The sequence below is a fragment of the Miniopterus natalensis genome, chromosome 11 (genome assembly GCF_054644295.1).
Source record: "Miniopterus natalensis isolate mMinNat1 chromosome 11, mMinNat1.hap1, whole genome shotgun sequence".
Classification (NCBI taxonomy): Eukaryota; Metazoa; Chordata; class Mammalia; order Chiroptera; family Miniopteridae; genus Miniopterus; species Miniopterus natalensis.
The window spans coordinates 62052874-62075769 of NC_142091.1; the positions used below are offsets into that span (position 1 = coordinate 62052874).

The window sequence follows — 22896 nt, forward strand, 5'->3', positions numbered from 1 at the left end:
CTCCACCAAAGGGTAACAAGGGGACATCTGTAAAAACTTTCAACAATAAAGATAAATTAACTAAAAACACACAACAGTTATTTTACTATAAATATATATTTCATTTCATGTTACCATTTTATATTTTTTAAAAGGCACTTTGACAGTGAGAAAGTGTGATGGGCTACAGGAATAATTTTTGTGTGACCTTGTTCATCTCTGATACAGAGGCTAGAATATAAGAGTTTATAGAATTTTAGGGTGGGCTTTGTTTCAGCATGCATTCTGTCCCAAGTCTGAAGGATTACAGTTCACGTGTCTGTAGGCCAAAGTTACTCCATCGCAGGAAAATCTTCTGGCTGATTCTGTTGTTGCCAGAAGAGCTGTTCTTTGGGAACATTTGCCATTAGCAGGTGCACAGGCAAGAGTCTTGGAAGACCACGTGGGCTATGGAGGCATTTTATTGATGTAGTTCTAGGAAATGCCCCTCCAATAATTTTGTTGCTTTTGGTACATTTTCTCCTGTATATTTCGTACATGAAGGTACTTGGGGAGTTCAAAAAACTTACCCAAGTGTAAAATCTAATGATTAGGGTAACTATGATTTAAGAGAGGGACATCAAAGTTAAATATTAAAGGAATCTTGACTCTAAAATATAAAAAAATGTAAATGTAAAATATTATATATGTATTTTTTTTCTTCAGTATTTTCAAGAAAGACCTTTTTTCCCTTTCTTTTTTCTTTTTTTTTAAGAAGGAATAGCTGCATGTAAGTATGTCCCTAGACTACAAATAAATTTTTTATTTTTTGGTCATGGTAGAGAAATTAGAGAGAGGCACCAACACACACATAAAAACAGCAAAACAAAGGACATGGTCTTTCAATAGCAATAGAATTTTTAGCTACTCTGTGGCTGCTCAGAATACAGATTGCGTTTCCCAGTCTCCCATGCAGTTAAGTGTAGCCATTTGACTAAGTTTTGCCTATAAGAAGTGAGGGGACTGATATGTGTTCTTCACCGGGTGAGCACATGGCCTTGTGCCTCTGAAATAGGAGGGTCCCGTTTGTTGTAAATATTTCCTATTAAGAAAATAAATCACTTGTGCATAGACTGGAAAGTGTTACGTGGTTAAGAATGGTCATACAAAACGAAATGAACTACTTAGAAGCAGCGAGCTCTCCCCTTATGCAGACGGTGTCACCAGCAGCGGTCACTCTCAGGGATTCTGGGAGCTAAGGGAAGCTGCAGAAACATGCTGCATCTGCCCCCACCTGGGCCACCTCCCTTCTGTGGCCTTGACTGAATCAGCTGGGAAGGAGCTTATCTTATGGGGTGATATGTGTGGCCTCTTTGCATCAGCCTGTAACCCATTTGACAGGTTGCAAACATGCTGTGTTATCTACTTCCACCATCACAGAGATTGTTAAGAAAAAAAGAAGTTACCTAGGTCATGCCAAATTAAACTAAAAGAATAGTACAGATTGCAGTGGACAGATAAGGTTAATACTCTGAGATATCTAGAGGGAGAGAACATAACCGCTTGGCGACAATGTCTTCATTTCTGTTTCAGAGACACAAAAAGAACTCACTTTGCGAACTCTTCATCTTAAATCCATTGCCGAGGCTCCCTTTACTTCTCATTTACTTTCTGCCTCCAGCCTCTGAACCACTCTGTCTCATTGAACCCACTTCCCCTTAGGGCACAGTGCCGTGACTCCTGAGGGCCTGGGTCAAGTGCAGAGTTTTCCTCAGGCTCTTCGAGGGTCAGCCCTCCCATGTGTCACCAAATGTTACTCCTTCTGCCTGGAATACTTGGCGACTCTTCCTGGCTCCGTGCTTTCCCAGCTTGGGGGCTTCGCTCGTGCGGCTTTGTCTTTGTGGAAGAGCTCCTCACGGCGCTGACCTGTTGAGGCTCTAGCTGTTTCCAAGCCCAGCTCAGACTCCCCGTTCCCGTGTGAAGCCTTTTGTGACTTCCCAGGCCCACTGTGATTTCACCATCCTCTGACCCTGTACCTCCCGTGTGTCATCTGCCATAGTTGTGTTCTGTTTGCTGGTTTCCACACCTGGCTTAACCTCCTAGTTTGTAAATTCTCTAAGGGCAGGACTGGGTCTCACCCGTCTTTGTCACCTTGCAAGTAGTTGTCGCCCGGAATATAACTATTGGATTGAAAGAGTTGCCTAGCTCAACGACCACTCAGATTTTCTTCCTGAAGATAAACTCTCAGCAACCTTATACTTGTCACATCTTTCTCTCTATAAGTGCCTAACACTGGACATTGAAAAATTTGACTTCCTGTCATTGTGTCCCTCACCTTGGGCATCTGACATGTGGTTTTCAGGGCCGGGGCTGTGCATTTGCGTCCTGGCAGCTGGAGGGCTCTGACTGAATACTGAGCCAGTTGTCCTCCAGCCTCAGGGGAAGCGTGATTATTCTCGGCTGGCCCGGCTGAGGTCGCCCTCTCCCGGCGCTCTTTCAGTGAAGAACATAAAACAGGTGGAATTCAGGGCACTGCCAAGGGATTTTCTCTTATTTGTGATTGATTGGTTTTTAAATTGCTTGTTTAATCCTAATGGCCGTTGTTCTAGGGGAGGCCAGATATCCAGTAGCATGTGATCAAGAAGCAGTTGAGCCAAGAGGTTTGGCTGGACAAGTCAAGAGCGGGTATCATTGCCCAGAGAAACATTGCTCTAGGCTAGGAGTACAATGTGAAAATCACCCCATGACTTTCCCAGTACCCAACCTTGTCATAAGCATGATTGCTTATCCCTTGTTCTCTTTGCAGAAAGTCTTTTGCAACTGCCCAGCATTGCCCACAATTTCCCCCATGAATTTTTCGTTCCTTCTAGTGACATACTCAGTATCTCTCTGTGGCTGAGAGCATGCTCTTGATTTATTTTGCCATTGACTGCGGTGCAGAAGAACAGGGCCTCAGAGGTCGCCGACAGGACGTGGCCATGAATTCTGATGATGGTGGTGATGTGTGAAAATTCTCCTGCAGGTGCGGCGACTATTCTCAGCATGTGGGCACTAGTTTGGCTTTTGTATGGGTGAAGTTGAATTTTTAAAGAGTTTCTTTCAAAACAGACTTTTCCAAAAGTGATCACTCTCATCTGGAAGTTACATAATCAATGTACGATTAGTATCTAATTTATCAAGGCATCAGTAGTTTCAGCCTTTTCAAGGAGCGTAACCTCTTTCTTTGGCCCGAAATTAGACATTGTAGGTATAGCTGGTGGCCTTGTAAGGGAGACCTGTTGGAAGCTTGTCTGTTTGGTATAAAAAAAGTAAAAATAAAATTGAAATTCCATTACTTCAGAATAATGAAACCTTTGAAAAATCTTTAGAGAAAAACCTTTGTTTCATCTGTATTGAAATTTTGACTCACAAATGCCCAAAGAAATGCTCTTTCAGATCTCAACAACCTACTTGTTCTCTGAAATATTGCTGTTCGATTTTTAAAATGTATTAGGTCTGATGCTTATTTCAAAGCAAGAAACATTAGGGATAAGTTGAAAGGCTGGAAAAGGACTGATGGGAAACAAACAGCAGACGAGATGAACACTTGCGCGGCACATCTGGACTGTCACCAGGACACAGGACAACTCTGGGAGACAGCGTCTGGCTCTCTCATCAGGCTTTAGACCCCTTGGGGTTCATTTTGACTTTATCATATTTAAAAAGAACTTCTTTCCTATCTCATTCTGCCAAGAGATTTATTATGTGTTGTTTTTTTAATGAAAATGATAAAAGCCTTGGAAGAAGCCCTTTTGGGCCTTTGGAGTGATATCATATGGTATGTATTCATGTGAAGTGTGGGGCCAGCCTGGCCGGGCGTGGCTCAGCAGTTGAGCATCGACCTAGGATCCAGGAGATCGAGGTTCGATTCCTGGTCGGGGCACATTCCCGGGTTGCGGGCTCGATCCCCAGTCAGGGGCGTGCAGGAGGCAGCTGATCAATGACTCTCATCAGTGATGTTTCCATCTCTCTCTCTCCCTCTCCCTTCCTCTCTGAAATAAATGAAGATATATATTTAAAAACAAACAAACAAACAAACAAAAAACTCCCAAACTGTAGGGCCAGAGGGAAAACAAGTTCATTCCCGAGTCTTCTGGTTATTGACCTAAGAACGTCCAAACCTGTAGAGAATTTTTATAAGAATTTTTTGAACCAAACTGATGACAGTTACCGGCAAGCAAGATCCCAGATGCTCGGAAGAACAGGAGGACAGTTTGCAGTTTCTTTTATGCATTTGGAATTGAGGGAGCTTAAGGGAAATTATGTGAAGGTGGGAGAGAGCAAGGCAGGGAATGGGTCACGGGATAGTTAAGATTCTGTGCTCTCTGGAGGGCGGTCATGCCTTTGAGGGGTATTACTTCTGGCATTTTGAAGGTGTGTTGACCTAGATGCACAGGAACAATGGACAGGGCTGGCTTACACACCTTTCACTAAAGAAGTTACAGGTCTGGGCATGACTACCCTCCGTGATCTGCCCAGTTAGGAGTTTACAGTTCATTTCAGCATCCCTTTGTTGCCTGCATGATATTTTAAAAATGAAATTTATGTTTCCAAAAGGAGGAAAGTTTAAAAGCATGAACAAGAAATTTTATTAGATCTGAGAACCCACCAGTAGTTCAACATCAGCATCAGAAGCAGGACTTCATTATATTTTACTCTTTCTTCCCAAGAGTTTCATCTGGGCACCTGTCAGATACCCTGGTTATTTTATCGGTTATTTTACTGGAAACGGTAGAGGGGTGCCTTCTGTGATATGAGAACAGATAGAATTTGTCCTTATGGAACATCTGTTTGACTAAATGCTTTTCAAGTATTTGAGTCAGTAGACTGTTACAATAGTGCTGTGCTGGGCACATGGTATTTTTCTTAGTTAAGTACTAGATTTAGGTCGTTCAAAACTTACAGGATGAGCAGGGGAAACCGAAACAATTCCACCTCTTATTAGATAGAACAGGGCACTGAAGGATGGCAGGTGGCCACAGGAAGTCTCGCTTCTAACTTGGATGAAGTTTGAAGGACCGTTTCATTTCTCAGATAAGTCTGTGTTTCCAAGCATTTTCAGGCCCATCGCGCTCCACCCTGCTGCCCTAGGAGTGATTCAGGAGGTCTTTGTGGCCGTAAAAGAGAAGATGTCAGGGAAGATAAGTCCTAAGACTGTTCCCTTATCTGATCTTTCATAGTGCTGGTTACTGCAGCAGTATCCTTAGCAACACTCCCATCACCTTTCTCAGCACCCCCAGCCCCTGCGCCCCAGCAGCCACCGCCAGCGTTTCACATCAGAGTCACTAAGAGTTTGTTGAGGCCAAAGGCAGGGGCCACCTGTCCCAGTTATATTGCTTCCATATAAGGCAAAATCCCCCTCAAGTTTAGAAAAAAAATGAGGTAGGCAATGTCAGAGTCTTGCAAATACTATACTTCACCCACCTTTTAACAATGACTGGGAACAATGCTGGGTACATAGTAAGCACAATATATATATTTTTTGTAGTAAATGAAATAGTGTTATCTTTCTTGCAGTTTTAGAAATAACTTTGTAAAGTTAAGAGTGCTTAGTGCATCCAATTTATAGACGTCTTTGAAAACTATTATTATTATTATTTTTGGGTTTGGAAGGAAGATTCTCAGCAGGAAATGAACTAGACTGGGTGTGGTGGGTGCTTTCCAATATTATGAAACTTATCATTTCAGAGGATAATGCGACCAAAAGAGGCGCGTTTGGAACCAGTTCTTCAGAAAATGCATTTACTTCAGTACAACTTACTCATGAAAATGAGCCACATGGTCACCGCCTGAGAAGCAGCGCCGTCTTTCTCCAGACTTCATCACAGTGTCCAGAAGAAGAGCAGGTAATACCACGGCACACCGTCAGAAACAGCCTGAGAAAACATTCTTTATGAATTAAAAAAAAAAAAAAAAGTGTCCGTAGAACATAAGAGACACTGGACGGTTATTGGATCACTAACTCAGACTCCAAATTCTAGGAGTGCCATTGAGATACTTCATTGAAAATCATGATTACATTTTATGATTTTAACAGCCAACGTTTATGATGTTAACTTGGTCATCCCCAATTTTCATTAAACACCTCTTATGGCCCTGGCTGGTGTGGCTCAGTGGTTGAAGTGTCCTCCCATACACCAAAAAGGTCGTGGGTTCGATTCCTGCTCAGTGCACATGCCCAGGTTGCGGGTTCGATCCGGTCAGGCCGTGTACCAGAGGCAGTCGGTCCATGTTTCTTTCTCTCCCTCTCTCTCTTTACCTTTCTCTCTTTCCCTCTCTAAAATCTGTAAACACATCCTTGAGTGAGGAATAAAAAAACAAACAAACAAGAATTAAAAAAAACTCTTAAGAATCTGCCATCTACAAATTCTTCTTGAAATACATTTTAATTTGCCCTCTGTGGAACAGAAGAATTCCTTTTGAAATCCTCTGTGTAAAATGGGGGTTTCTTTTACCTGTTCTGGATTCATCTCTTTCGAACTCAAAGTAGAAGCTGTTACCTTGTTTTTTCCAGGACTTAGTCAATAAATATTCCATGCTCTATCCCTAACCTTCAAGACTTAGCAGACTAGTCATGTTCTCCTTAGCTGTGGTTTTTAACTATCAAGGAATCAAAGTGGGAGCCGTTCTACTTATTTTTGAAAACAAAAGTCACATTTTATTTAGGTTGAAATAAACTGTACAAAATTGATTTTCTTCATTAAAAGTAACAGCAATACTTTCTGTATATTTTCCTAGATAAACCACAAAATACATTTTTGTAGGTTTTCCAGGTTTTGCTTATAAATCAAGACGAAGCAGTAGATATAGTCATGGAAAATGGTCCACTTTTTAAGCCATTGGAGTTTCTGGTTTCTATTTCATCATGTTATCCCTGTGGTATTGTGGGCAGAACTGTATTTGGGATTGTGGTTTTATACAAGGGAACAAAAATCTCTGCATTAGAAATGTGTTTATTAGAAATGTGTTTTAACTATCCTTGATAGTTAAAAACGACAGCTAAGGAGAGGCTATATATAGAGCGACGATTGTGGGACAGAAACTTTTTCCCCACGTGAATTCACTGACTACTGGCAGTCTTTAGCAATTGGAATTATATTATCTATGGAGTCTTTGACCAGCATCTAGGAAGCAAAGGATTGTCCAGTGGCGTTGTTTTCTGGTAACTTGAAAAAGTTGTATTAGGACTTTTGGATTTATCCTTCAAAGTTCATTGGATGGGTCGGTTTCCTCATGCGTAGCTAGTTAACAAAAACTGGAAGGAGAGCTTTACTGTTTGAAGGGCTACAGGATCAGTTCTTTATTTCCAGTTGTTTCACTTTCCCATCAATATGTCCTCGTTGTATTTTTCAGATAGTGCTGGAGGAAGGCCAAAAAGTTGGCAGTTCCTCCCAAGGTGACCTGAACCGGGCAGGAAAAGTGAAGGTAAGGCATACTTTAATTTTTTTCCATGGCAAGAAACACCCAAAAACCATAAAAGCAAAAAACCCCACAGGACTCATTTGCCGTCTCATACAAGTTGGAGAATTCAGCAGATTTTGTCCTTGCACTTTTTTTTTTTTTTAATTGGTGTTTGAGTAAGTTACACTGTCCACGGTTGGCTGGGCTCCAGATATTTTTTCCTCAAAGCTTAATCAGTGGAAGGGGTGCTTCCACAGAGAACCGTGACTCTAGTCCCCCTTAGCTTATACCTTTAAGAGAAATGGCAATGGAACAGAGTTTCCCTTTTTAGTACTGAAACTGGCATAATGGAAGATAAATTTTTCCTGTCGCTTGGATGCCAGGAAATAACTGCAGTTTTGTACTTACAAGCACTGGAAGCTACCACTTTTAATTCCTACCTAAGAACCGTGGTCTGGCAAATAGAGCTGAAAGAAAAAAGACCCAGGCTGTCTTTTAAATTCCAATTATGAGATTTAAATTTTCAATTTGAAGGTATTTTGTTATGCACATAATTTAGGTCATAAGCATAAAAGGCGTTTTGACATTATGCCTTTACCACGTCTCCTTGGAGCCAGTGGTGAAATTATTTCTTATTTACACTCTTTGATATTCACCCGAGATGAATTAGTTCGGTATTGGAAATACCGTTACCATTTTGTTAATCTGAAACGCCTCATTGTCAGCTTGCCTTGGAAAGCAGTTATTTCACATGGAATAGGCTTTCCTAGAAATGTTGCTATTGTGTCTGTAAAGGTCATTTGCTCTCCTTTTTACCTGTGAAGTAATTTTCAGTTTTATTTGTTCAAAAGAGAGAACACTTGATTTTTTGCCCTGCTCACCTCTCTTGTGATTTACCTGGGGCAGGATGATTTTGTTCCGAACGAACCTTTCTCTCCTGCTTTCTTTAGTTTTTTCTCTCTGGCTCTTCAGTGTGAAGAGCATGCTGTGGTGATAATAGCCAGACCTACCCCCATCATTTGCTTCAGAAGCAAAAGCAATACAACAGCAGCAACAGTAATAATAATAAAAACAACAGCAGCAGCAGACAGAGACAGTTTTGGACTGTCTTGCTCGTGAAATGTATTCCGAGATAGAGCCTGGAACAGAGTCCCTTTTCAAAAATGCCCCAGATGGTTTTTCTCCCCTTTCAGTATAAAGATCTTACCATGGTGCCTACAAAATCCAGGCCAACTTCCAAATTTACTGCTTCTTTCAGATGTCTCTGGGAAAGCAGTGTAATCACAAAGACCTCTAGCCTGGATTCAAAAGTTAATGAGAAAATTGGATTCAGTTGCTCACTTGAGTTTTGTGGAAGTGGATTCATTGATTCTTAATTGCATTTTTTTTTAGGTCTAATATGCATAAAAATCATGTTAATCCTTTCCTAGGTAGATAATTTCCTAGGAATCGAAGATTTGGACACGGATGAAGACATTAAGCCCCGAATGAGCAAGGGTACGACTTCCATGCCTCCTGTTTCCTTTCTATACTGCTTGGCCTCTTTCTAGAAGCTACAAATAAGACTTTAGGCACCTTTTCTTTTTTTCTGGCAATCCCACCTCCATCTTCCCTGAGACAGGAAAAAATGGGAGTTCTGCAATTTCTTTTTCAATTACAAAGATTTCAGCTGAAGGTTGAAGCCTGTTGAAGGTTGTAAAGTCTTGTGCCTTAAATGAAATAAAGATGCCTTCGCGCCCCCCCCCCCCGCGCACTGAATTACCATGTGATTGATTTTTGGATAATTGTCTCAAGTAAAGTCATTTAAGTCAAACCCAATTTCTTAGATGCACCATGTTGTAAACTGAAATTATTTTGGGATGATACATAAAATATCAATTGATGATAAAAATCATAAAAATATCAGAATTGATCATAAACAAAATCCAAACCTTTGCTTTCATAAATATTTATTAAATATGTAAACCAACACTTAAGACTAAACATATATTGTAAATGCTTATAGGAGGGCACAAAAATACACAGGTTGGGCATTTTTTCTGATGGTTTAGATTTCTTGCTTCCTGCTAGTACTGAGAGGAACTATATACAGTGACATAAACCTACTTAGCCAGTGAATGTGATCTTGGTTGTAGCAATCTCTTAAATTAGCCTTTTTACCTTTTCCATTATTTTCACATTGTTTTTCCTTAAACATTTTTTCAAGTTATATTTTTAATGTTTTTTTTTTTTTTTTTTTTAAATCAGATCTATTTCTTTAGTTTAAAAAATTGCATAAAAAGTCTCACTAGTATGATTTTTTCCAGAAATCAGATATCAGGCAGTCTTGCATTTGTGTACAAAGGTTACTGAGGCCTGAACCAAGTCTAGTCTACACAGGCCTGAGCTAGTGAGTACCTTCCCAGATGTAAAAGAATGTGAAAAGCCTAAGCTGAGAAGCAATCCTGGCTTCATTGACCTATTCCAGTTACCAAAAAGACCACCAGGGCTTCAAAATTTTCATAATGCACAGTCTGGGTCACTTAAAAGGAAGAAAAAAAAAAGTTTGTGCCAACGTGAGTTTTAGTTTGGGCCTAATTTGTATTACTCGTCAGGAATGTGAGCAGAAGGCAGATATTTATGTCAGATGGGAAATGTGACATTTTAAATAGGTGAGTTGCTTGTATAATTTTGGCAGCTGAGAGGCTTACTGATTAGATCCTGGTGTTATTGTTTAAGCAACAGATTTGCCCAGAGCAACAAGAAAGTGAGTTGCACACTGTTTTTCTACCATTGACTTCATTTGCTTACCTTACTTGCTTTCATAAATAATCTGTACGATTCAGGCACATGATTCTTTCCCAATATTTGGCTTATCTTTTTGGCAGCTCCGGTGGACAGTTTTTCGGAGGAGCCACTCAGTGCAGTGGTGTTGAGCAGTGGTGGTTGCCACCACGTTGCCCTGTGTTTATTTGAAATCAAGTTACCCAACTTTTCCCTCCTTCAAACTTGAGATAAGGTCATTAACCACCAGGGTAATTACCATCATACCCCTGACTGTTACCCAGCAAAATATTTAGTTGGAAGAGGCATTAGCTGTGCTGAGGCCATGAGAGTAGAAAGAGTCTTCTGGCCATCTATTTCCCCTCGGCTGGCCCAGCCTGTTCTCCGGCTGAGTGCAGTTGGCTACAGAGACCTACTGAGGTCTAGTTCTCAGAATTATACTCTCTTGCATAACTCTCTTAGTCAGTCAGTAGGTGTACTTGTTTTGTGGTTGATTGTGTTGGAAAGAATGGACAAATAATTCCTGCTCAAAGACTGGTGGTCTTACTTGATTTTCACTTTCAAGCTCTCCAGTACTCCCAGTTCTCACAAAGGCATCAGTCAGCTCTTCCTTGTTTTAAGAGAATTCTTTCCTTATCCGTGACTTCAAGCAGCTTTATGCAGCTTATCAATGACCTGAGACCCGTATTCAACAAATATTTAACAACTGTGACTGGTGCCTGGACTATAAGGGAAAATAAAACCAATCTGGCTCCTGCTCTCATGAAATTCATAGTTTATTGGAAGAGTCAAACCTTAACCAGATAATCACAAATATGTGATTACACATTGTTCTAGATCTCACGAGGATATACATATGGCAGGGGAACTTAAATTTGTCTGTGGGATCAGAGGAAAAAACTCTCTGAGAACTTGAGATCTAAAGGATGAGTAACCTTTAACTATATGAGGGGGTGGAGTGAGGCTGAGGGGTGGGTAGGAGAGCATAGGAACAGCATGTGTAAAGGGCCTGAGTTAGGAGATGGCATCTTTCAGCCAACTTAGAGTTTAGTCATTTCATTTACTTTATGCTTAGTACTGTTAAAGCCTTTCTTCTGTTGCCTAGGAGACCACTAAAAACACTGACGGAAAAATTCTTGCTTCCAAATGTTCCTCAGTCCCTGTTCCTCCAGTATTTATATGTGCAGACTTAATTCATTAAGGTTTAGCTCGAAAGCCATGCCAACCGCAAGGGCTAACCTGCTGCCCAGGCCCCGTGATTTCATGAGGGAACCTTCACTCCGTTCCCGAGAGGAGGACAGGGTTGGGAAAATTAGAAGCCCAGTTGTGACTTCAGGACAAGCAGCATTTTTAAGTGCAGCTCCATCCATTAAAAAGTTCGTATTTTGGTCCCCATATTTCTGACTCCTGTATTTCTTTCTTTTTTATTTCTGTACTTGGAGGGAGAGGGGTATGATTGATTATCGTTGTCAAACGCCAACCTCATCCTTGGAGTAAGTCTTCCCTATCTTCCCCACTGTCTCCTTGGGGAGCAGTTATCTTTCTTCTTTTGCACTTCCTCTTTTATTTATTCTGAATTTTGTGTCCCTTGAGAACTGCCTATCATTTATACATATGCATCTATACACATATACACTCATGTATACATATATATATTTTAAAACTGTCTTTGAATTGGAGGGTTTAGTCCATTTACATTTAATATAGTTGCTGATATATTTGGCTTTAAATTTATTCTCTTACTATTTTGTTTTCTACTTGTCCGCCAGTTATATGTTCTTTTTTTGTTGCCTATTTTGTATTAATCAAGCATTATTGTATTATTATTTCATATTCCCATATTTTTGCTGGGTAGAGAATTATAGGATTGTAATTTTTTCCTTTCAGCATTTTAAAGATCTCATACCACTCTTTTCTGATCTCCATTCCTGAAAACTGTTGAAAAACCAGATGTCAATCTGATTGTTGTTCCTTTGAGGACAATATGGTATTTTTTCTCTCATTTGGTTGCTTTTATGATTTTTTGGTCTTTGTCTTTTAGTAATTTCACTAGGCTTTGGTATTGTTTGTATTTGTATTTATTTTGTTTGAAGTTTGTAGAAATTCCTGTTAGTGTTGGGAAATTCTCAGCTGCTATCTCTTCAAATATTACCCGTGCTTGAACATTTCCACATGTATCTCTTATGCTCTTTACTGCATTGCCACCCTTTTTTATTTCCTTTCTTGCTTCAGTTGGAGTATATTCTACTCTCTATTTTATAGTTCACTAATCCTTTTTTGAATTGGGTCTAATCTGCTAATAAAGCCCTAAATATTTCAGTTCTCAAAAGAGGTATGGAATATCTATTTTTATAGAGTTTAGTTCTGCTGAAATTCTCCATTTTTTGTGATGTGTTATTTGAGTCATATTAATCAGCTATTTTAGAATTCATGTCTTATAATTTTAATATTATATTATTAACTTCCCCTTTTGATCTGACGTCTTTGTGTACTTGGCAGTTTTTGTTTAAATGCTGAACATCAAATGCTGCATACTGAAACACAATGGTTGTATGGAAAAATACTTGTGGGACTGAGTCGTGTGCTGAATTAGTTTTTTTTTCTTTCATGGATCAACATTTTTACTTGAAAGAATGACAAACTATAGTTCTCAAAAGTGGACGAAGTGAGCCTGTTTCTTTAAGACAAACAACTGATAGTATTCATTGTCAATGACAAAATTGGCAGTGGATCTAGTGACAAACAGATTTTTGGAAACTTATATTCAGTACTGCGAGCTTGACACCTCCCCAGTATTTAAAGACTTTTCTGATAAAATTGGCAATGTTAACTAATGTGATTTTTATACTGTATAATGAACTATGTCTACATTTGAAAGAACTGTATAAAACAGTGAATCAGTATATTCCAGATGACCAACTTATGATGTTAGAAAATCATGTATAGGAGAAAGAACCATTCACTGTGTAAGACAGACTAATGGATTTTAACATGACAGTGTGAAAAATTCACTGAAATGGTTTCAGATTGCACATTGAAACTATTTTTTAAAACTTTATCATTTGTTGAGATCTAGAGTAGTATCAAAGAAGAGTAGCCACGATTATATGGAAGGACTATTAAAGTACTCCTCCCTTTTCCAGTTACATATCTGTGTGAGACTAGATTTTTTAAATTTACTTCAAGCGAAACAATATTCCAAACTTGAATGCTTAAGCAAATGTAGAATAGAACCAAGCTTTCTTTGCTTAAGGAAAACAAAAACATTTTTTAAACGTAGAACAATGCTTCTCTTCTCACTATTTTCTTTGTTTTGGGAATAAATATTTTCAGTAAATATTTATTTTAATATATAATGATATCTTAAAATAATTAAATAAAAATATTTGAAAAATTCCCAGTTTTATTTCTAATATGGTAAATATTCATAGATATAACCCGCGTAAACTAAAGTTCTTTGGAATTTTCAAACATTTTTAAGAATAGGAATCACTGAGGTAGACTATCATCGCGGGCAGCTGTGTGCAGAAAGGGCCTGGATCACTGAAGCTGTTTTTACTCATATCCTTTTTGTTCTTGGGGAATACCCCAAATTTCAAAAAAAATTTGGCTATTTCTATGTGACTAGAAAGGAACAGATTGGTTAGTTTAATAACTATGCGAGGCAGATTAAATATTATTCTTATCTAAATTATTAGATGTCAGATAGATTGCTTACTTTTAAATTTTGTATTAGGTTATATGATTACAGTTTCTGACTTGGTGATTATTGACTAAATACAGGAAGACAAATGGCATGAACACATAGTTCATAAATGTTGGAAATTCTTTATGATGTAGTCGAGAAAGAAGAGACTGAAACGATTTCAGTCAGTCTTGCTGTCCAACATCGAGACTCGTTTTTGAGAGTTGCCTTGACCCTGCAGTGTACATCAGCCGAGGCAGTGGCATTTAGTACGATGAAAACGAGGCCTTTGCTAGTCTCACAAACAATTAAGGTAGGATTAAGTTTCTTAAAACGTTTCGGGTTTAGAAAGTTTTACAGACTTCAGAAATTCCATTGCCCTCTGTTAATGATTACCATCGGTTCCCCACCGGAGAGCATAGCCGGTGTAAGGCGGGCAGCTTTTGTCATCACCGTCTTATCAGACTATTCTCTTCCATCGAGGTTTCATTCTTTTATGCATCTGCTCCCTTTAGAGTTCAGGTTGTTTAATTTCGTTCTGACTGTCCTCAGATTTGATGTGTGAAAATCTCATCCCTGTAACAGAGTTTAGTTTTCGAGGGTAAGGACTGCACATACTTTACATCCCCTGCTGGGGGTAGACGCTTGACACTAGCTGTTCAGTTTAAAAGCTGAGGTGCAGGAAATTCATTTCCTATCTCCAAGTGTTTGTGGAGAATACACTAGTTATAAGATGCTGTGTTAGGCACCAATGGATACACATTTGTGCATTTTGCTTTTACACTGAAGAAATAAATGGCAAGAAAACTGTGGAGGATTCTGAGTCTTCTTGGGTTGAGGGAATTGTTCCCATGGCCTTAGAATTTTTTTTGAAAGAAAACATTATTTGCAAAATATTAGAGAGGGAGGTGAAGAGGTTTAGCAGAGGAATTGCAGCGTTGTCCTCCTCGGTGCGTGATATTGTCAGTCAGATTTTAAATAGCTCTGAAGGCAGAATTAATTTTTATCTCACACTTGTCCTCACGTTTGCACTGGCAGTCAGGGAGCCTGGTGGATATTGGTTTTTACATTAAGAGGCCTGAACCTTTCTCTTTTTGCCTGTGTTGTTGGCAGGCCCCAGATCAGTCTTGTACCAGTCCTAGGCAGTTACACCGAGTTTGGCTTTGAACTCATAAATAGATATATTAGGAAGGCAACCTTTCCACCAACTGTACTGAGTTTAAATAGTACTTTTCTGGGCATAAAATGTTTGAGTGCAATTAACACTGACGAACCATGCTAATGAGCTACTGCAGTGCCATTGCTTGGCCCTGGGTTTGGATGGTTAATCTGATAGATTTAAATAATACATGTAATTGGAATGTTTATTTAAAAGAAGTTTATAATGTGACATCATGGGCCCTGCAGACAGACTGCCCGGCTCTGCCACTTTCTGGCTGTGGCACCTTGAATGAGGTTACTCTCAGTGTTTAGAGTTCAAGGCCCGTAAAACGGGAAATAGCGGAGCTGTTGGATTAGCTGACTTAATAACCCATATAACATGTCAGCTCGTAAGAGTTGACTATTATCATTGTTTTTATTTCTGCTAGTTAATTAGGTCGTCGTTTATGGTTTCAGTAATTAATCACAGTAACACCACTTTCTTTGCCGCGCCCCCCCCCTCCCCCCCCCCCGCTCAGCTCCTAGGCCCCCTTCTCTGTGGCTGGAGTCTTACGAACTTTGTAATTATGTTTTTTGTGAAGGTGATATGACAGCGGTGAGAGATTATTTCAGATAAGTTTCCGTTTTTGAATGTGGAATCATGCTCAGTTACCTCCCTGTATATGCCGCCTCTGGCAACAGCCAAGGCCTGCCTGTTGGGAGTGAATCACTTCCACGGAGAACGCAGACTCCACTGGGGCCATCGCTGAGTCGAGGCAGCATTGTCCCGAGCCGGGCAAGCTCCCGGCCGGCTCCAGCAGCCCCCCTCTGGTCCCCTGGAGGCCCCGGCTGCGGGGGAAACCTGTTGTGCTTCTCTTCGCTTCCTCTCCTCCTTGAAGGGGTCCGTGGAGGAGCACCGGCTGTCTGTCCTGCTTCCGTGCTCTCTCACACATGCAAAAGTAAGGGCACCCGTCCCCTTATAATGCGCTGATCAGAAAACCAGGACTGGCCACTGAACTCTTGTAATTGTGTCAAACAGGCCGGAAACATGTTTTTGTTCGTTTGTTTGCAGGTGTTGAAAATTAGAGCACACGTTCTGAATATGCAGAGTAGTTCATTTTTCTGCTGAAAGTTAAAGTTCTTTCCTTCTGGCATCATTGTTTTTTAAAATATATATTTTGAAACATTGCCATGTCGTTATGGGGTGAAATAAACACTCCACTTCCCTTCTCTTCACCCTTCAGGAAAGTATGGGAAAATAGGGCAGAACTAGCATCTTTTTGCCCTATTTTCCTGTAGAGGTAGACATTGGGTTGCGGGGTGAGAGGCATGAACAAGTCACCCCCAAACAATATTTCTCCCAGACCTCTTGGGTGGAATCTAACTGCAACCAGAAGGTTAAAAGAGATGCACCAAGGACTTGTACTCTCCAGAAAGGGGCATCCCAAACGAGGACAAGCGTTGTGGATGGACCTACTCTACCTGAGCATGTTTGCTTTACTCTTTTGACTACTATGGGCTTTTAGATGATTTAGGTCAACTGTAAATTCCTCGAAAGTATCAAGTGAAATATTTTGTATCCACCAGATTTGCTGCTGCTGCCCGGAGAAGTGGAGCAGGACCTGAGCCCCCGAATTCCTCCCTGCATTCCTCCCGTGGCCCGGCCTGGGATCCCTGGAGCGAAGCCCCAGCCCACGGTGAAAGGGGCGGACAGGCACAGGGACGAGGTACTCCACAGGGGTTCGGTCAGGCTCGGAATTGCCCTGCCTTTGTAACTTGTGCTTTCAGGGAAATGCTGGCATACCTGTGTGCTCTTGCATTTTTCCCAGATTTTGGAAAATTCAGAATTCAAGTTGCTTAACTGGGTCCCTCTCACCGCCATCTATCTCTAATGTGTATATTTCTTTTTAAACACAGAACGAGTATGCTTATGTGTGGAAACTATTTTTGTTTCATGACGTATGCGATGCTAGGGGCCAGGGCCACCTGGGGACAACGCAGCAGAAAGGACAGACGGTTTTCTTATCTCTTTTAGTCCGAACTGGCCTTTTTTCTTTGTATCATTGTTCCTGAGGTCCTGTAAACATCTGGTGTTAGTTAAAGTAAGGCCAGGCTGCTGCAGGGCAGAATCCCAGCAATAGCTCAGTGGCTGGAGAGGATGGAAGTTTCTTTCTTGTAACAGCCTGTGGAGGGTCTTCAAAGTTAGCAGTGGCTCCGTTCCCTGGGATCATCCCTGCTCGTTTTCTCTGGAACTCCCCTCTGCCTCAGGACATTGTCCTCAAGTGCATGTTGCAAGTGAGGTGACCATCCTCCCTGGAGGGGCAGGGATGAGAGCAGGGGGCAGGGGTGAGAGCAGGATGCACACCTATATGCCTAGGACACCTGCAGGCTTACGTTAAACCCCTAAATTGGCTACCAGGTAAACTGGTAGGGGCAGCTGCTTTTCTATGTGCTTTCTGAATTATGGATTGCTTTTGTTGAATAGTAAGAAACAAAAATTGCAAGGTTATTTCTGGCAGGAATCAGTTTCTTTCCAAGAACCTGTTTATGATCTTGACTTCCATTGTGACCATACAAATTATTTGACCAACTAGTGGTCATGCCCCCTAGTACCATTATAGAAATCTTTGTAAAATGATTTCAGTTGAAAATTTTAAGAAACACTGAATGATTTCTGGAACCTATCAAACATCCAGTAAGATGCTTTTTAGAACCCTGTATATGACTGTATCCTCAAAAAGAATATAAATTTCTCCCCAGAAAATGTGAACATTTTAAAATGTTGGAATCAAAATGATATAAACATTTTTGTGTGTGTGTGTGTGTTGGCTGACTCATAAGACATAGATGGATAACTTTTGCTGTTTTTTAAACATCCAGAGTAATATCTTGGTTTGGGATTTTTATTTCTAACCATTACTTGTGAGGGAAACTTTTCAGAACTGTCTAGAATCTTAATACCGGACCAACTCTGTGTGGTTTAGTAGTAGTAATCGTATTTTAAAGCACCCAGTAGCAGTAAAAGAACTTACGCATCGACTTCCAGCAAATGTGTCCTGTCAGGACCTACCAAGGGGCTAGAGATAGCTGCTTTCTGTGACTTCAGTGTCAGAGGATGCCAGTGTACCCCGGACACTCTGACTTCCCATAATTGCCTAATAAGAATCCATGGCGTCCTGGTATAGATTGGACTAATTAATTTTTTTTTATCACTGGTTTTATACATTGTGCACTTCCCCCCTTAAAATCAAACATTTTCCAAGAAACTTCCACTTTCTATTTGTGAATAATTTCTCACCTTTGTTAATTGATTTTGATGAAAGGAATTCACATTAGGAAGATGAAAAATTGTGAGTTCCTTCTCCCTACCCCCAACCCACAGAAGAGGTCATAGAAGAAACGTTGGTAGTATTTTAATGGGAGATATCCTGTTTTTTTTTTCAATTCCTATTGGGACTTCAAAAATTTTCACCTATAAAGACAGTTTATTTACCATATTGTTTTGTAAGAGAGCCTATAGCTAAATGCTGCTATTACTGATTTGAGCATTAGTCCTGTTTTCTTTGATTTGTCTATGTGGTGGTATGAATGAAAACGAGTCCTCTTGTAGCAGAATCTCCCTTAGAATAAGTCACATGAGCAATTTTACGGAATCTAGCAGTGTTTTGCTAATGTACAAATTCTATTCCCCCAGAGGCTACACAAAGATTTCAGTTAGATTTGAAGTTAGACACCTGAAATCCACACACTTCTCTCAGCTCCTTAGGCAAAAATAACAAGTTAATAACTTAATTCATAGTTGTTTTCTGTTTAATAGTGGGAGATTTGGTGTTCCATTGCACAAGTTCTTCTCTTTGAAATAAATCAGAATTTGAGTTAGCAATCTACAAACCATGGAGTCTTTTAGCTCAAGACCTTAAAATGAACCTAACTTGAAAGAAGGGAATTCGCCGAGTGTGCCAGTAGCCAACAGCTGAAATACATAAATAGAATTGCTACTTTACAGTCTTTTGAAAGCTGTCATTTCGAAGTTCACAGTGATGTCTTCTGAGTTGCAGTGTGTATCTAGTTGTTTCTTTTTTGTTGTTTTTAAAGTTAAGTTTATTGAGATCTAACTTACAAAGTCAAATTTATCATTTTGGGGTGTATAGTAAAAAATACTAAATAAAAAACTGCAATACTTTATATTAGAGTTTTTAAATGGCATCGTTAACGTATATATAGGGGTCCCAGAAAATGTATGTACACTTATTAAACATTATTAATTCCAATGGATTAAAACTGAAAAGAAAGAAACATCACTTGAGCTATCAGCTGTTGAAGTATGTATACATTTTTTTGGGACACCCTGTAGTAAAATAATAGTTACCTTTTAAGTCATGTGTTGGTTTATAAATTTCTAAGTATTGTGTTGAATTATAAATCTATAAATACTAGGGTATTCCTAATTACGTATTCATAATTACTTTGCTCTAAGAATGGATTCATTTCTATTCAGTCTGTGAGAGCTGTTGAAATATACTTACAGTTAATAAAAGTCGGAATAAGTTAATACAAAATTATAATGGCAGAGGCTTGGGAAAAAGCCCCAAATGCACAAAAACGTATGCTAAACTTTCGAGGCCCTGCAAATGGTCCATCTACACCTCCCTTCCCCAGCCACTCTTTGCATGTGTATGTTTGTGCATGTTCTCAAGAATGTTAGGTAGAACGTTTACTTTTGAAATTATATAGTAAAATAAACCAAGTCCTAAAATAAGTTGGACACCTTAACTTTAGTAAGAAGTCAATGTTATCTTCAGTTGGGTTCATTTTTTGTGTTAACATTTGCTCTCACTTCTCATACTCACAATTTCTTAAAATGGTTTTATATTCTTTCTTGCCCTTAGTTCTTAGATACTCATTTTCTTTTGCTGGGAATGTTTTCTGTCCGCTCTGTCCTCTCAGGCTCACTCTCTCCTGTCCTCGTTAGCTTCTGCTAGTCCTTTCAGAGCTGGGATCAGTTTAGATATCACTTACTCCCACAGGCCTCCCTGGCCTCCAGGCTGGGGTTCGTGCCCCCCTCTACGACCCCACTGCACCTTGTATGTGCTCCTATGACATGTAACGGTAAACGCCTGGTGGCCGGGACTGTGGCCTGTACGTTCTGGCACCGTTGCCCGCCTCTACCTAGCACGGGGTCGGATAATATCAGGAGCAAGACGTGATGCATTCTTCCCTTGACCAGGTATGAAAGGGCAGCCAGGATCCCATGAGCTGGTGCCCGGGCACGATGGGACTCCCCCTGGCCCTGGCAGTGTCCGTTGGCTTCGGCCCAGGGCGGGGCCAGGCCTGCCAGCCTCGGCGCGCATCGCCCAGGAGACTTGGAGACTGCGGGGACGCTTAGGATTCAGGAAACGAACATCCCGCGTCCTTGTGTGCATGTTTCTTCGCTGGAGCTGCTCTCAGCAGGGCAACCCCTCGTCCCTTTGTGGCGATGATAAGTTTGACCTCAGAAGGTGGCCCTGATGGATCAGTCCCCCTGCGGGCTGACTTGCTTCCCGCGTGCAGCTGCTCTCCACGTAGAGGGTCAGGGTATGAGGCGGAGCCTCGTGTGCTCTGTCTGTTATAAGCGACGGGATTTGTTTAGCTCGTTCAGGAAAGGGCCTTTCTCCCAGGCAGCGATGATGCGGCTCCGTGAAGACTCCCAGGTGGATTTTTGCTGGTGATGTTTGAGAGGTGAAGCTTCACCTGAAGCAGATAACCCTGGATTCAGATGTCCCCTCTCTTCCTTCCTGGCCGTGCAGCCTAGGGCACGGGACAGCCCCTCAGCGCCTCTTGAGATGGCTGTCGGAAGATCACTGCTCACCCCACACAGCTCCTGGCACTGGGGCTGGCATTCGGTGGGAACTCCGTCAGTGACCACTCCGTTGTCAGGAAAGCGTGCACTTTCTATTAAGGAGTAAACAAGCAAGTCTCTGAAATTGGTTCTCTTGCTGGTTTTACTAAGAAAGGCTGATAAATGGCTGGGTGTTTGCTTTGAACCCCGCACCCCTGACTGAGATGCAACCTGCCGAACAGACAGGACATGCGTACTTTCCATGGTGGTTTTTCTTTTTCTTTCCTCTTTTAATAACAGCACGGTTTCTGAGCTCTATGCTCCGTTTTCAAGAACACTGCAAAATCCACTCAGTGAAATCATTTTCCAGACAATAATATTTAAAGCTGATTATAGCTTCAGGGCATTTTTTCCCCTGTTCTTGCATAAACTGTAGTTTTCAATTATCTCAGCATCGCCATACATGTTACAGAGCCGCACGGAGGCTTCGCTGTAGCACACGCCATTGGCTCTGGGGGGCTCTTCAAGGGGTGAGGTAGTGAGAGGTAAGGCATTCTCTCTTGTTTATTGGCAAATATGCTTAAAAAAATCTACCTTCCTTTAGGAAATGTTTAAAACACAGATTATGAATAAATAGATACAAAATTATTATCCCTCGTTGGAATTTCTCTGACTTGCAGATAAATTCTATAGTATTTTAGAAATTCTTGGTAGGACAAAGGAATCCTGGGCTTTTTAATTTAAGGCGAGACTGTGTGCTTTAATTCCTACTGTTATTGGACCAGGAATTATAGGTATAATCTGAAGTTAATGCATTAAGTGCAGAGTATTTTTAACTTTGAAAATGTCTTTTACAGTAAATGGTGAAAATGTATTCGAGGTTGATCAAAATTTTAAGGCATGTTTTTCCACACTTTAATATAACTCTTCATTTTTCTGTATGTTTCTAGTCCTAACACTACAGGTGGTAAAAATGTAGTGAATGTGTGCAAGAGAGACTTTCTAATTCTTGCCGTGGGTGGAATTAGTTAATGATATTCCTGTAGAGGCAGGACGGTACAAATGGGGCATATTAAGGGGCTTAAATTAGGTCAAATTGAATAATTGAATTTATTCCTTTACTTAAAAAGAGCTTAATCAGCCAAGAGAGCTGAAGTCTAAAAAAAAGTTTAATTAAATATTAATAGGGAATTTATGTTTTCAACTTTATCTTCATTTACAATGATTGTAAATGATTTTCCTCCTTTGTTACGTCCTGTAGATACTTGGAGATGAAGTTCAGCCCTTCAGACTTGATGAAGAATTTGATTATGACGCTGTGATGCTCACCCCCAAGTTCACTCCTGCAGAGCTAGAAGCCATCAGAGAGCTGTCCAAGCAAAAGCGAGGGAACACCAGCACAGACTTGGAGGAACCCGGCGACTGACTCTCCAAGGCATCTTCCCGTTTACTTTTATTTTGTTCTTATTTAAGCAAAAATGGAATAAATGATAAACCCACTGTAATTCCCTTTGTGGAAGTTTATGTGTGCCTTGATTTATCAGAGTTACTTGCCTGTAGGGAGATGCTCCTAACAAGACAGCAGAGATCTCTCCCCGCGGTTCCCTCTGTCGTGTTGTTGCAGCCCACGGCCGGTAGGGGGCGATGGAGACGCGAGCGGGGCAGGAAGCAGCGCCCAGCAGGGGTCCGTTTTGATGAGAGGCGGGGCATTGTAACAAAGACTGGAATCATCATCCCACCTTGTGGGGGGTGAAGGACAGTTCCACTTACAAAACACACTGTAGCACATGGAGAAGTACTGATTACGTGGGGAGGTTACCTGGCCCCGGCTATCCTGACATGTTGGCGTGAATCTGAATGCTGAGCGGCTGGGCTCTAGGGTTGGCTGGGAGGAGGCATCGGAGAAGCGATTCTGTGTCATGTATTAAATTCCTGTACTTTGTTATTACGATAATAGCTTCAAAGGGCAACGAGGAATGATCTCTATCTGCAGAAGCGTAAAATAGAATTTGGAAAGGCAAGATGTAGAGAGAGAAAGCAACTAGAGAATGTAAAAACTTATATGAAGTGCTAATTGTGTAGAGTACCCCAG

General features: G+C 40.7%; 1 protein-coding gene across 1 annotated transcript in view; it reads left to right on the top strand.

Moving 5' to 3' along the window:
• IFTAP (intraflagellar transport associated protein) overlaps positions 1-22309 on the top strand; it is a 47913-nt gene extending 25604 nt beyond the window's left edge. Inside the window, exons 3-7 of the mRNA XM_016206234.2 lie at positions 5686-5843; positions 7351-7422; positions 8829-8895; positions 16574-16713; positions 22066-22309. Coding sequence (XP_016061720.2) covers positions 5686-5843; positions 7351-7422; positions 8829-8895; positions 16574-16713; positions 22066-22230 — 602 coding nt within the window. The 3' untranslated portion in view covers positions 22231-22309. The remainder of the gene's footprint in view (positions 1-5685; positions 5844-7350; positions 7423-8828; positions 8896-16573; positions 16714-22065) is intronic.
• The last annotated feature ends 587 nt before the right edge of the window (positions 22310-22896 follow it).